This window comes from Ipomoea nil, unplaced genomic scaffold (assembly GCF_001879475.1).
Source record: "Ipomoea nil cultivar Tokyo-kokei standard unplaced genomic scaffold, Asagao_1.1 scaffold3199, whole genome shotgun sequence".
Lineage (NCBI taxonomy): Eukaryota > Viridiplantae > Streptophyta > Magnoliopsida > Solanales > Convolvulaceae > Ipomoea > Ipomoea nil.
In genome coordinates this window covers 15,481-30,718 of record NW_017619627.1, presented here as the reverse complement: position 1 = coordinate 30,718, position 15,238 = coordinate 15,481, and the positions used below count along the sequence as shown (strand labels likewise).

Sequence of the window (15,238 nt, the reverse complement as noted above, 5' to 3'; positions counted from 1 at the left end):
TGGCTGCTCACACGCCCCCTCACGTGTGCGGTGAAACGGGGTGGGTTCCAAGCAGGACCCCCTCACGTGTGAGGTGGAACGCATATGGCTGCTCACACGCCCCCTCACGTGTGCGGTGAAACGCGGTGGGTTCCAAGCAGGACCGGTAAACCGTAGTCGCTTACGAGTGGCGTTGAGATTCGAACCCATGACCTTTGGTCTGGCTATGATACCAAATTGAAGCATGTGTTCCATCTCAACTAAAAGCCTAAGCAAATAGTTGGATTGCACGTTAATGGCTAAATGCTCACAGTGAGATGTGTGTCGTACGTTATCATGTGAAAGTATTGGACAAAATATTAATATTTATTATATTTGTATAAAATACTTGGTAAATAAATATATATAACATATTGTGTATTATAACTTTGATATTTAATTACAAGATAATGTAAAAAGAAAACAATGAACAATGTAGTGAATATAATAAATTAATAAATTTGATAGTATTGAATCTTTGAATTGTAGAAAATAAAGATAATATAACTAATGAAATTATTATCTCTTTTTAAATTTTTTATAATGAATAATTTTTTTAAAAAAATAAAGGCATTATAGGGATTTATAGGCATCTAATTCTAAATTAATTAAATGCATATGTATTACTTTTTGTTGTAGCTACTAATTTATTTAATTTAATAAGAGTAATAAAGTGGCATACATACTTTTCATCAACAATAATGAAATCAATTGGTTTTTTTTTTTTTAAATTTTCATTCGTTGTTGGGACAAATTATTTTGAGAGTTTGTCAATGACAATTCTTACCATTCATGTCAATAGAGGATAATAATAATTTTACAATTGAAATTGTTTTGAGAGTTTGTCAATGACAAATTTCTTTAGAAGTTTGATAATAAATAATTTAAAATATATAGTTACAATAGATATTGTTATAATGATATAGTAAAAATTAACTTACAAATTTCTTTAGAATTTTTCATGCATTAATAAAATTCCGATGTGTAAACTTGTTCAATTGGAGCCAGTGTGATGTCAACATTGTCAATTCTTTGGGAAATGGTCATATCATTTTAGAGTCCAGGTGTAATTGTATTTATGATCAACAACTTTGTAGTTAGGTCGCGCAGGTCTGACAATGATGTAAGAACAATTTTGTCCGATAAAAAAAATAAAAGTATAATATTTATAATAAAGTAATGTACAATTGTACCATTATAAAAAATACATACAAAAAATATTAATTTAACGACCTAAATCATTCCAATAATGCAAAAGTATAATTGAAATATTAAGTTGTCTTCTAACTAATCAAAATAAGATTAATTAAATGAAAAAAAAAACTTAACCTTTTTTTTTTGTGTGTGTTTAAAATAAAAAGCATAGAAATCAAATGATTTTTAAAGTTCATGATTTATAATCTTTGAATACTATGTATTTAGTCGGACTAATTATTTGACCAAAGTTTATGTTAAATTTTATATTATATATTTTTTTTAATACATTTTAACATACTCGTAGTATATGTTTAATAATTATGCCAACTCTAATTGGAATGAGGTTTGAACCTAAGACCTTTCTTATATAAATTAATGAGTAAGTTAAAAATAATAAATAATTAACGGAATATTCCTTATACTAACGGAATTTAAGTTATTTAAGGAAAAAAAATAACATAATAGAGGATAAATAAAAAAAATCATTTAAAAAATACTAAAATCAAAATAATATGAACCATTCATTTTAAGAAAAAATTATACTGACATTTTTTTTTCTTTCAGTTAAGAGCATAACATTATTGGTTCCTATTAGAATGGTAGATAGATAGAAATGGTAGATATTTCATCTCTATTTTGTTATGTGTCTTATATCTTATTTTATTTTATTATTATAAATAAATAAATAAATAAATATAAATAATTAAATATATATATATATATATATATATATATATATATATATATATATATATATATAGTCTTTTAGACATGAATATTACAAACATAATTTATGAAAAATATACGGGGTATCATTTAATTTCTCTTATTATTATTAATATTACTAGTAATTCACCCGCGCGATGCACGAAAAAAAATTATGTTATTATAAATATAAATAAAAAAATAAAAAAAAATAAAAATATTTTAAATTGTTTAATATAATAATATTTTGAGCTTCCATTGGTCAAGTATTTATTATTTTTATAGAACACAAAATTACAATTACAATTAAAATTAAATTAAAATTTTGTATGGTTAATATAATCTCTAATTATGTACATATTCAAATAAACTTATAAAAGAATTTACATAATTACATTGATTTATTCTTAATTGTATTTCATCTATATTATAATTTTCACAATACGAATAATAACTAAGATAATTACATTAGAAAGCAAATTTTAAATTTTGTAGGAGTAAATTTAAACTCTAATTGAACACATTTTTTATATGATTATATAATATATTCTTTATGCACATGTCATTCCATAAACCCACATGTCATTCTATAAGCCCAAGACCATTTTTTGCGCAAATTATGCCATGGAATCGTGTTCACCGAGAATGGTGAACACAAGGCAAAACGACGTCGTTTTTAGGCAAAAAAAAAAAAAAAATTCGCGGATGTGGAGTTAACGGCGCGCGTTTGATCAAATTATGAATTTTCTGTTATGAGATTATGAATTTTATGAAAATTCATAATCTCATAACAGAAAATTCATAATCACATAACAGAAAATTCATAATCGCATAACAGAAAATTCATAATCTCATAACAGAAAATTCATAATCTTATAACAGAAATTTATAATCTCATGGTTCCAAAGTGAATGTGTAGGCATGGTTCCAAAGTGAATGTGCAGGCATGGATTCATAATTTATGAATGTCCGTAATTTCGGACGGGAATATGTAGGCATGGTTCCAAAGTGAATGTGCAGGCATGAATTCATAATTTATGAATGTCCGAAATTATGAATGTAATGAAAATTCATAATCTCATAACAGAAAATTCATAATCGCATAACAGAAAATTCATAATCTCATAACAGAAAATTCATAATCTCATGGTTCCAAAGTGAATGTGTAGGCATGGTTCCAAAGTGAATGTGCAGGCATGGATTCATAATTTATGAATGTCCGTGATTTCGGACAGGAATGTGTAGGCATGGTTCCAAAGTGAATGTGCAGGCATGAATTCATAATTTATGAATGTCCGAAATCTTTGTTCACCTCAAATTAAAGTGAAACTGCAAAATGTGAAAATAAAGAAGAAAAGTCACGCAATTAATTAAAAAAAAAAAAAAAGACAACGGTGTACTAACACCATTGGAACCGTGTTCACCATGAATGGTGAACACGGTTCCATGGCATAACGTCCCCATTTTTTGTGCAATAGTTATGTTGTGCAGCCGTGTGCACCATGCATGGTGCACACGGTTGCAAAAAGACGTCGTTTTGACTAAAAAACGCGCGTCTCATTTAAACAAAAAAAAAAAAATTCAGTTTCGATTTCTCTCAACAGCATTATTGTGGATATAAAGTTATGAATTATTGTGGATATATAGTTATGAATTTGTGGATATATAGTTATGAATTTATGGATATTTAGTTCATTCATTGTGGATATTTAGTTCATTCATTGTGGATATTTAGCTCATTCAATGTGGATATTTAGTTAATTCATTGTGGATATTTAGTTCATTCATTCTGGATTTTGTATTATTCATTCACTATGGATATATAGTTATAAATTTGTGGATATATAGTTATGAATTTGTGGATATATAATTCGAATTATGCACACAAAAATGCTATTGCCGGGAATTCGATCCTGATTTTTTTTTTAAGTGGGACGCGCATTTTTAGTCAAAACGACGTCGTTTTTGCAACCGTGTGCACCATGTATGGTGCACACGGTTGCACAGCATAATTTGCGCTTTTTGTGGAGATAATTCAAATGGATTTTTTTTTCTTTTAAAAGTCGTAAGTTTAGAAATCCAAAAAAACATTAAAGACCCATATGATATATACATTTATATATTTAAATTTTTATTTATGGCTCAAATGATTTCTTTTTTTTTTTTTTTTAATTCTGAAGTTCAATAATTGACCCACGGCCCGCAACATTTGTTTTCTTCATCCCTTCTCGCTTCTGCCATTTCTTTGAAGCATTTGAGAAGATAGAAAAGTACACTCCACAATCTCTACCTGTAGAAGGTAGTTCCTTAATGTCTGGCTGCATTTTTTCTACTACTTTCCATGATTCTTCTCTTTTATTTACTCTTTTTTTTTATATATATATAGGTGTGATTGTTAGAGCCTCCTCTACATTCTACCGTCTTTTGTCTCCTCCGCTGCCATGGCCATGAAAATACACAAATGGTAGGACAAATTGCTGTAGTTTACGGTCACATGGATTTGATCTGGGGTGTTTTATAGGAGAAAAATTATATGTAGAGGCTTGCATTAATTGCATTGTTTCGGATATCGAATAGGCTTTCATCGAAAATTTTATTAATATTGTAATCCCAAGAAACACCATACATAACACAAGCATATCAAATAGACTTTCATTGTAAAGTCAGAGATTTAATTAATATTGCATCGTTTCATATTTTCTATTAATCGAGAATCGGAATCCTTAATCATAATATCATAACAGTTAATAACTCCATTAATTCAATAAATGTAACCCTTTGTTATGGGCGAAAAAAAATAGCTATCTTATTTTTCAAATGTTGTGTTTTTTTTTTTTTTTAAATTTTTATAGTAAAGGATGTTGTGGCTATTTTATAATAATAATAACTTAATAAGGATAGAGATAATAATTGTAACAATAATACACTCACCAAAATAATAATTGTAACATTAATTACTTCCCAAACCATATAACATTATTATTATTATTATTATTATTATTATTATTATTATTTTGCAAACACGGTTGTGACGGTACTATGGAATCAGGTATCATTCTGGAATTTTGAATGTTCCAACCAGAATTTTTGCATCATCCTTTGAATTTTTTACTTTGAGGCCGCATATATTCCATAGTTTTCTCCATCATAATAAAAATATCTAAAGGGTAGTGTTATATTTTCCAATTCTTTTACGTCAAATTTTGGTTTTTTCGTGGTTTGATTTTTCCAACTCTTTTATATGAAATTTCGTTCAGAATTGAATGATGTCGTTTGATTTAATTAATCCTTGAGAAAAAAAGTCAAATAGGCGATTGAACTGCATACAAAAAAAATATTAAGTCTATTTACTTTAAAAAGTTACAACTAAACACATCAATTTGTTATTTTGGTGTAATTGGACCATAGTAGTCAATTATCCATTTATCCCTATGTCAAAATTGGTCATTTTTAACGTGACAATTTACGTGTTAAGCCACATATGCAATTAAAAATTAAAACAAAAAAAATTATATTTAAAATAATATTTTATTTGTAATAGGGAAAATCAACGATTTGGTTCCTCAGTTGTTGGCGAACTGTCAATGTAGTCCCTTAATTTCATATTCATCAATTTGATCCCCGGAATCAATTATTTTTTATCGAATAGGTCCTTCCGACCGTGTTCCGTCATTCAGCCGGTGAGAGGTCCGATTTAGCATGGGCATTTTGGTCATTTCCAATCTTCATCACTGGCCACTTTGTTCAAAATTGGAACACCATTTCCAATCTTCATCGCTGGTGTAGATGATCTTGGCCACTTTGTTCTCAGCTGGAACCCGACGGCGGCACAAGCGATGATGAGAACAAAGTAATCTACACCGTTTTCCTTCTGTTAACATTCACGCCGAAACTGATGTCGCCAACTAAGAAGAGGGATGTAGATTCTTCCACGACGGTCGCCTAGCAAAGCGGCCGACACCAAGGACGGCGTTGCTGAAAGGCAAGCTGCCGCAGCAAGGGCTACGTCTCCCCATATAGATCATTCCTATCATAGCTCTGTTGTGAGGAGGCAAAGTTATAGTGAAAGGCAACCCGCCGCAGCAGGCGGTGACGGCCGCCTCCGGCTCCGACTCCGGCATGCTCTTCGTCTGCACCCACCGAACCCTAATGGATCATGTGGTTCTCCTTGTTGTTCTCCAGCGCAAAATCCTAACCGTGACCTACTCCATTTCGTGATTATCCGAAATCCTCTCGCCGATCACCACTCTCCAACTGATGCACAGCCGTGACCTCGACCAGAAAGACATGGACCCCATCTTCTTCATGAACCCAAGACCGGTTTACAATGTCACGTTTTTTAACCTGTTGCCGACAGAAGCCACGTGCTCATCGAGGAAAAGCCCCTACGATGTCACCAACTACGTGCAGATGATCTTGGCCACTGGTTCAAGATTGGAACACCGTTTCGAGACGAGTTTTCCTTCATGGCAGCAGCGGCGGTGATGAGAACAAAGTAATGTACATCGTTTTCCTTCCGTTAATCGAACACCCATTCCAAGCGTGTCATCAGGGGAATTCTCGGGACGAGCTCGAGCTCTGGCTCGAGAGCGGCGATTTGGATACTCTTGGGTCGGATTTTACCCACTCCGTTTACATCTACGCTGGAACTGATGTTGCCAACTAAGAAGAGGGATGGAGATTGGAAATGACCAAAATGTCCATGCTAAATCGGACTTCTCACTGACTGAACGACGAAACACGGCCGAAAGGACTTATTCGACCAAAATAATTGATTTCGGGGATCAAATTGATGAATATGAAATTGAGAGACTACATTGACAGTTCGCCAAGAATTGAAAGACCAAATTGTTGATTTTCCCTTTGTAATAATATAATAATATCTTATTTATAACAAAATAAATATTTTCAAGACCAACTCGACTGCCTGGGGTTGCCCCAATCTTCCTTTACGTACCATCAATATATACTTGCCCATCCATTAAACCAAATGCAACACTAAATATAAGAAATTGCTATCTTCATCACCAAACCAGACAAATTTGATGCGCATAATTAGAAAAACGAAAATAGTGTTTATGGTATCTAGCTATTTCCCCAGTCTCAACGTAACTGTACTAGGGTGTACCCACACTGACTTGAATAAAGAGGATTCTTCATTCTGCTCTAATAATGGCCGGTGAAGCTAGTGGTCCATTACATACATATATATACATAATAATGAAATAATACTGGGAATTGAATCCATATCATGCCATATCTCTTTCTTTTCTCCCATCTTTTATGTATGAAGGTCCGGATTCTTGCTTTTTTTAAGCATTTTTTTTATTATCAAAGATTCATCACCAAGTAGTAAAACGGTGGGCATGGCAGACCAATTGGTCCGTTACATTTTATGTAATGTTTTTAATTAACACCAGCGGGAAGAATTAATATAAGAGCAAATACCAATTTTGGTCCCAAGAATATTAGCAAAATGATTGTTTTGGTCCACATATTTAATTTCTACCCATTTTTATACATGATTATTGTTTTAGTACAAATTTTCGTTCACACTATTGTTTCAGTGTCAAGGATTTAAAAGTTGCGGTATCAAATATGAAAATTTTAATAATCAGAGACCAAATGTGAAAATGGTCTCATACTCGTGGGACCAAAAATAGAAATAACTCAATTCAATTGTTATAAATTCCCTTTCCATTCGTCAAACCCGTCACACTTGATTTTCTAATTTGTGCACACATTCGAATAATGATTACGGTTTTCATTCTTAGTCAAGAATATCAGGGTGTGTGGATGTGTAAATTTCCATAATTTACAGCAACTTAAATTCCTCCACCAAGGTGGACATTTACTTTTTGTTTGAAGTAATCAGCATAAATATGGTGAGATCTTCCCTTTTGGAATCTGGAAATTAAAAAGCATATGGGTCCAAATTTATGGTGGTTCTGCTTGTGCTATGGCCCATGGGTGACGATTTGGATGGGATTTGGTTCTCAAGAAAGTGAATGGTAGATACATGATATTACTGTTCCAAGCAATGATTTAAAAAAACATAATTCTTTTTTAAACTTCAATGTTAAGATTGTTTTTTTTCAACCACCAATAGACTTGTGATGCAATTGGAAGAATATACCTTTTTTTTTTTCCAAAAGGAGGGGAGTACATCCAGGATTAATAGCTAATCATGCTATCCAAAAGGCCAAGCTCATCTTCCCTTAAGGCTTCCTGAATTGTTCCGGGGGCTGTTCGAACCATCTTGTGATTTCATTCTGTTCGTAAGCTTGCTTTGCCAAGATATCAGGCACTTTATTTTGTTCTCGTGGTACATGCATAAATGCAATCTCCCACTGTCTTGTCTTCGCCTCTCTGCATTTGGCTATTAGGTTATTAGCCGGTCCTTCATAAACACTGCTATTGTTGAGAATAGAGATGTCCATCTCACAGTCTGATTCTACGATCATCTTTCGAAATCCCATCTCCCATGCTATTTTCATCCCGACATAAATGCCCCACATCTCAGCTTCCATGACACTGCAAGTGTAACACCCCGAAATTTTGAAACTTTTAAAGCTTATATAATAAAGGTGAATTATCATTAAATCCCAAAAGTAACACAAGAGTGCGGGGTGCTATGCCACATCTGGGCTGGAAAACTCAGATGCACAGGCTAAACTAACTAAACAACCTCAAAGCAATGTCAATACATAATCATGGCACGCAGGCCGAAAGGGAAACTAACTAGTCTACGCTCCGGTCCTCTAGCGCGCTCCGGTGTCTACTCATCTATGCCTGAAAGCCAAATATATCTGTTCAGCGAATGATGCTGGTAACCCACTCCAACGCGTTGAAATACAATATAGGTATATATATATATATATATATATACGAAAACCATTTTGAAGCAGGAAGAGATATACTTAGGGGACTCTAGCTTTAAAATTAGAGACAGACTCAGCAAGTAAGGGTAAGCACATTCAATTATGATAAACAGTTATACAGAGACAACATTATAAAGAACATGTAACTAAGGTCACAGTTTACTTTCGAATTATCCACATCATCATTCAATCATCATTCATTCGTCATTCAAGTCATCATTCAAATCATCATCATTTAAATCATCATTCGAGTCACATAAACACACTTTGGTGGCGCCACGGGACCAATCACATGCCCCGAACATGCGGGTTAGTGCGTATAGCACTAACATGGCCCCGCAGCACCCTACCTCATACCGCAGCATGAAGGGGTTATCGCAACCAACCGTACAGGCCGCCGAAAGCTCGACGGCGGATAACAGCCCTACACACCGCTCACGCGCTCAGTCAGTGGACTGCGATCCTCTTTTGGGAACTACGACCCTACACACCGTTGATGAGCACAGTCGGTGGATCGTAGCGAATCAAGCCCTACACACCACTGAGGGACTCACTCGGTGGGCGAAGATCCTCGGAGACTACGATCCTACACACCGCTGGCCCTTCACTCGGTGGATCGTAGCCAACCATAGCCCTACACACCGTCTGATCACTCATTCGGTGGGCTATGGGCTTCCTCAGGCTGGTGGTCCTACACACCGCTGGCGCGTCCAGTCGGTGGACCATCCGCACACGAGGCCCGTGGGCTGTAGCCCAAGAAGTGAATCACTGACCGCAGCCAGGAAAATGAACCGCAGCTCATGTACAACCAAACAGTGGACCGCAGCCCTATATTATATTTATATACCTGACCGCGCAACCGGCCTGGTTAACAGTTGGTATGGTTCTCAACCCATCCAACTGCCCGTATAGCCAATTTGATCGCAACCAAATAGGGGAGTCATGCATCACATAACAAATTGTAGCACATAATAGCACATTGGGAAGGAGGAGACATATAAATAAGCTTACGCGTGATCATTCACATACTAAGAATAGTCTTAAGGGGTTCATACAACTTCCACCTAGGTCGACGGGTTACCGATTCAACTAGCATGTAATTCCTAAGACTCTTCTAACCTACGAATGGCACCCGAAACATCAAACTAGACTCAAGCACAACAAACGGCGTCCGTTGGGACACCACGGGGAATGTGGAACATCAAACGGGGAAGCCGAGGACCCGGGATGGGTACGGACCAACAGGTAATCGATGGGTGCGGGTCACCCGCCAGTGGTGAACTTCCGGGCAGCGGGTAGTCGGCGGGCAAATGCCTGCCCGCCGGCTGCCCGCTGCTTGGCGGTAAAACTCGGGTAGCGGGTAGGTGGCGGGTACCCTTGCCCCACCTACCCCCCACTGACTCTTTAACTCAAATAAACGTCCCGGGATCCTTTGTGGAACCCGAAACCATGCTTAGACACTTTTAAATGCAATTAACGACACCACATAGGCAATTAATAGATCCAAAGCAAGAATCATATTGAACATATCCTAACATGATTTCTAGGCACGAACAATACCCGAGTATGCCAATTCCCACCCAAATACAAATCAAGAACATCACAATACAATTCCCAAACCAACCTAGGGCTCTAATCCCATCCAATTCATAAAAATCATATTTTATTTCTATCATCAAAAAACATCAAGATTTCATCAAGAATCATCACATAAATATCAAGAACCTCTTTTTAACATCAAGATCATCAAGATCATCAAGATCGCACATAAAATCATCACATCAATCAACATGATTATATCACGAATAACATAAAGGAATTCATCAAGACACAAGTATATAGAGGGAGCCAAAGAAGGAGATCATAGCAAGGAAAATAGGTTTTGTTGAGACATGAGTTACCTCTTAGCCTTAATTAATCCTCCCTTGGCTATTAAGGTTCTTCCATCCGATTGATCTCCCTAGGCTTGGTGGTGGGGAACCCCTTGGGAATACTTTTGTGTAATATAACTATGGGAGGGTTCTAATGCTTTCTAATCCCTTATTTATAGCATCAGGAATCCTAATCATAATCTGAATAGTAAAGGCCTACTTTCTTCATTTCTAATAGATAATTAGGTCTAGGATTCCTAATTAGAATCTGATTAGTAAAAGGTTTACTTTCTTTATTCCTAATAGGCTTAAGACTCTAGTTTAGGCAAGGGTCCACGATCCATGGTGGACCACATTAATTAATTAAAGAGAATCCTAGCCAAATTAAATCCTTTTTAATTATTATTAACGGAATTAATTAAATAATTAATCCAGGATTGAAGGCCGTAACACGGGGTGTTACAGCAAGTGCTAATCTGTTTGGAGAAAGCGCCTAAGAACTCAGCATCTGCATTTCTAAAGACCCCCTCCGCATGCAGCTCTGTTTTGCTTTCCAATGCATCCATCTGTATTTAATTTGATCCAGCTGATCTCCGGTGGCTTCCAAGGTTGGTTGCGTCCTATCACCCTGGTCATAGACTCTTGTCAAGCGCTTTCTCGATGTCCTCGATTTGTCGATTGAGAGTCCTCATCTTGTCATTTATGTCCACCTCCCCGGCACTGAAGATGTAGTTATTTCTCCAACGCCAAATCCACCAAGTTGTAATGGCGAATTTTGCACTCTTCTTCTTCCGCTTCATATCACCTTGAGTACCTGCAAGGTTATGAGTCAGCCACTTGTCAAAATCCATTGAGAAGAACATACCTGAATTGTTGATGCAGTTGCTTCTCTCCCAGACTTCCGCCGCTGTTGGGCATTTCCTAACGGTGTGATCAACATCTTCTTTGTCAGACCCACAGAGGCTACATCGCTCTTCTCTTGTAAACCCACATTTGAATCTCTCCGAGTTGCACATGATTCGTCCTTGCTTAAAAAGCCAAATGAAGGATCTTATTTTGTTTGGAACTCGAAGACTCCAGACCGCCCTCCACTCTTTTGGCTCCGAACTTCCATGTTCTGGTGTTAGCAGCCCATAGGCTGTTCTTGCCGAGAAGGTGTTGTTCTCCTCCAGACCCCATCCTATGACATCTTTCTTGCTATCATCATTTAGAATAACCTTCGCCGCAATCGCGTTACGTGCTTCTTGTCTAAGCCCAATGCGGACATCCGCTACCCTCAAATCTTCTGCATTTTTGTTGAGGGGCCCTATAAGACTGTTCCGAAGAGGCTCATTTCCTAGCCATCGATCTGTCCAAAAACGAGTCTCCCTGCCATTCCTCACTATTTTTCTAATACCTCTTTCTAGTAAGGGGGTGGCAGCGCAGACTCCTTTCCACACATTGGAATCCATGCGTTTGCGTTTCATGTTTTCAATGTAGTTACCCTTCTTCATATATTTGCAGGCAATAACTCTGGCCCACGTATTCTCTCCGCCCTTCAAGATGCGCCATCCAAGCTTGGCTAGGAGGGAGAGATTCATGTTCCTCATAGATTTAATTCCCAAGCCACCTCCTTCCTTAGGCAGCGTAATCGTGCTCCACTTGACTAAACTTGGTTTTCGCTTGGTGCCGTCACCTCCCCAGAGAAAGGACCTCGTTGTTTTGTTTATCGCGTGGCATACTCCTTTGGGTAGGAGAATTGTTTGCATAGCATACTAGGGAATCCCATTAAGAACCGATTGTGCCAAAACTTGCCTTCCTGCTAGGCTAAGGAAATGCGTTTTACACCCCTCCAGCTTACTTTGGACTCGGTCCATTATACTCTTGCAATGGTCTTTAGTGATCCTTCCGTGAAGTGACAGGACCCCAAGGTATCTTCCCAGGTCTGTGGTCTCGGGGATGCCAGCTACATTTGTTAAGACATTCGCTTTCTCCCTGCAAACATTAGTAGAAAAGAAAATATTCGATTTCATTTTATTAATCTTCTGACCAGAAAACTTACAAAACCTGTCCAGGCAATCCATGATTGTTCTTATTTGGCTTTCCTCGGCTTTAGCAAACAGGACCATATCATCTGCAAAGAACATGTGAGATATTGTTGGTCCATTTCTAGAGGCTTTCACGCCTTTCCAAAGACCTTGAGTGACCGCCTCTGTAATAATATGTCTGAGCCTTTCGATGCAAAGTACAAAAAGATAAGGAGAGATGGAATCTCCTTGTCTAACTCCTCTCTCTGGTTTGAATCTATCCAAATTCTTGCCTTCCCATAATATTAACATCCCCGCAGTTTCGACACAATTCATGATATTCCTGACCCAATCATTGTTGAGACCCACTTCCCTTAGAGTGGACCGTATAAACCCCCAGTCCAGTATGTCATAGGCTTTTTCGAGGTCAATTTTGAGGATCATGATCCCCGACTGGCTCTTTTGAGTACGACTAGTATGTAGGATCTCATGATATATCACAATATTGTCTGTTATTTGCCTGTTGGGGACAAAACAACACTGGTTCGGGCTAACAAGATCCTGCATGACGGTTTTGAGTCTGTTTTCCATAACTTTAGTGATAAGTTTGTAGGCTACGTTGCATAGGCTTATTGGTCTCAACTGTGCTATTTTTTCCGGATTTTGTACCTTTGGGATGAGAACCAAGTTGGTTTCATTGAGCCCATCCGGAAGTGTACCCCTAATGAAGAAGTCAGCTACCAATTTGAAAAGGCTATCCCCCACAATATTCCACGATTGATGGTAGAACATAGTGTGGAAGCCGTCCGGGCCCAGTGCCTTTAGCGGGGCCATCTCCATGAGAGCCTCTTTAACTTCCTCCTTTGTCAGTTTGGAATTAACTATGCTTCATTTCCTTTCATCGATGATTGGGAACTTACTAGTGCAAACTTCGAAATTAAAATCCCTGTCCTCTCGTGCGTACAGTAATTTGTAGTAGCTTAGAATCATTACTTCAATTGCCTTTCTGTCATGGACCCATTCATCTTTGTCATTCTTGAGGCCATGTACTTTGTTTCTTGTTTGTCTAACCTTCGTTGCCGCATGATAGAAACGTGTGTTCCGATCCCCGGATTGAATCCAGTCCTCTTTTGATTTTTGTAACCATTTTATCTCTTCTTGGTGGAGTGTTTCTTCTAGTTCGGACCTCAGTTTCCTTTCAAGCTTGATGAGTCCATTCGTTGGTTGGCAGCCCATGGCCCTTTGAATGACATCAATTCTGGACATGAGCTTCCTCTTACGTTTTTCAATATTCCCGAATACTACTGTATTCCACTCCTCATATCCGGCTTGCATGCTGTGTATATTTTCCATGATAGGCTTGTCACAGTCCCAGCAATCCTCCGTTACTTGCCTAAACCCCTCATGTATCGTCCAAGCTGCTTGGAAGAGAAAGCCAGGTCCCTTAGGCGTCTCCATTTTCCTCCCTAATTCGATCAAGAGGGGTGAGTGGTCGGAGCACACTCGGGTTATGTGCGATACTTTTGTTCCCGGGTGTTGCGTGATCCAATCCAGATTACATAGAGCCTGGTCCAATCTCGCTCCGGTGAAAGTTGTTGATTCCCTACCTCGCGTCCAAGTGAACCTGGGACCAACAAAACCCATATCAATTAAACCTTCTTTAAAAATCCATTCGTTCATACCTACGCATCTGTGATTGCTGAAATTTTGCTGGTTGCTCACGTCCTCCATGCATGTCACTGCATTGAAGTCTCCCACTGCAAGCCAACCCTCATGCATATGAAAGTTGTCGGTCGACAGTCCCTCCCACAGCTTTTTCCTATAGCAGCTCGATGGACTCCCGTAGACGAACGACACAATACCAAAGTTTTTATTGTTCTTACCGATTCTTGTTAGAATATATTGGGGATTAGTGGCGACAATTTCCACCCTAACTCCATCATTCCAGAGGATCCATATTCCCCCGCTAAACCCTACGGCTTCCACACGGATCCAGTTTTCAAAGCCAAAGCTCTTGCAAGCCTTGTCCGCAGAATTGCCAGAAATCCTTGGTTCAAGCAATCCCACCACATCCACTTCGTGTTTTCTAACCAACATGTGAAGCGCCCGTCTAAAGCCGCTAGACGCCGCTCCCTGACAGTTCCAACTGACAATATTCATGGGACACACAACAAAAGCGCGAGCCCAAAAGAACACTCAACAGCAAAAAGAAACACAAAAGGGAAGGCCTACAAAGAGGTCGAACCCTCACCAGCCTGCAGCTGGCCTGTCCCACCTTCTTCTTCACTCATAGGATCTCCTGGATCATTTTCCTGACCATTTATATGTCCTTGGGGGGGGATCTTGATGATGTTCCCCTCCTTGCTCGTGATTTTGGACTTCTTCGGTGACCCATCCATCCTCCGATATCGTAGTCCTGGTTACTAAGTTTCCCCTTCTTGACCCTCTTATTACCACGTGTTCCTCCGACTCTGCTGCTTGCCTGGACTGCCTTCTATTTCTCGTCGTGCCCCCTTGTTCAGACTCCCTGGTTGCAATATTTGCTATCTCTTTTCCTTTT

General features: G+C 37.9%; 1 protein-coding gene across 1 annotated transcript; it reads right to left on the bottom strand.

Moving 5' to 3' along the window:
* Positions 1-13,566: 13,566 nt before the first annotated feature.
* LOC109168419 lies at positions 13,567-14,838 on the bottom strand. Its single transcript, XM_019317445.1, has one exon. The coding sequence runs from the start codon at positions 14,836-14,838 to the stop codon at positions 13,567-13,569; it is 1,272 nt and encodes a 423-aa protein (XP_019172990.1).
* Positions 14,839-15,238: the final 400 nt, after the last annotated feature.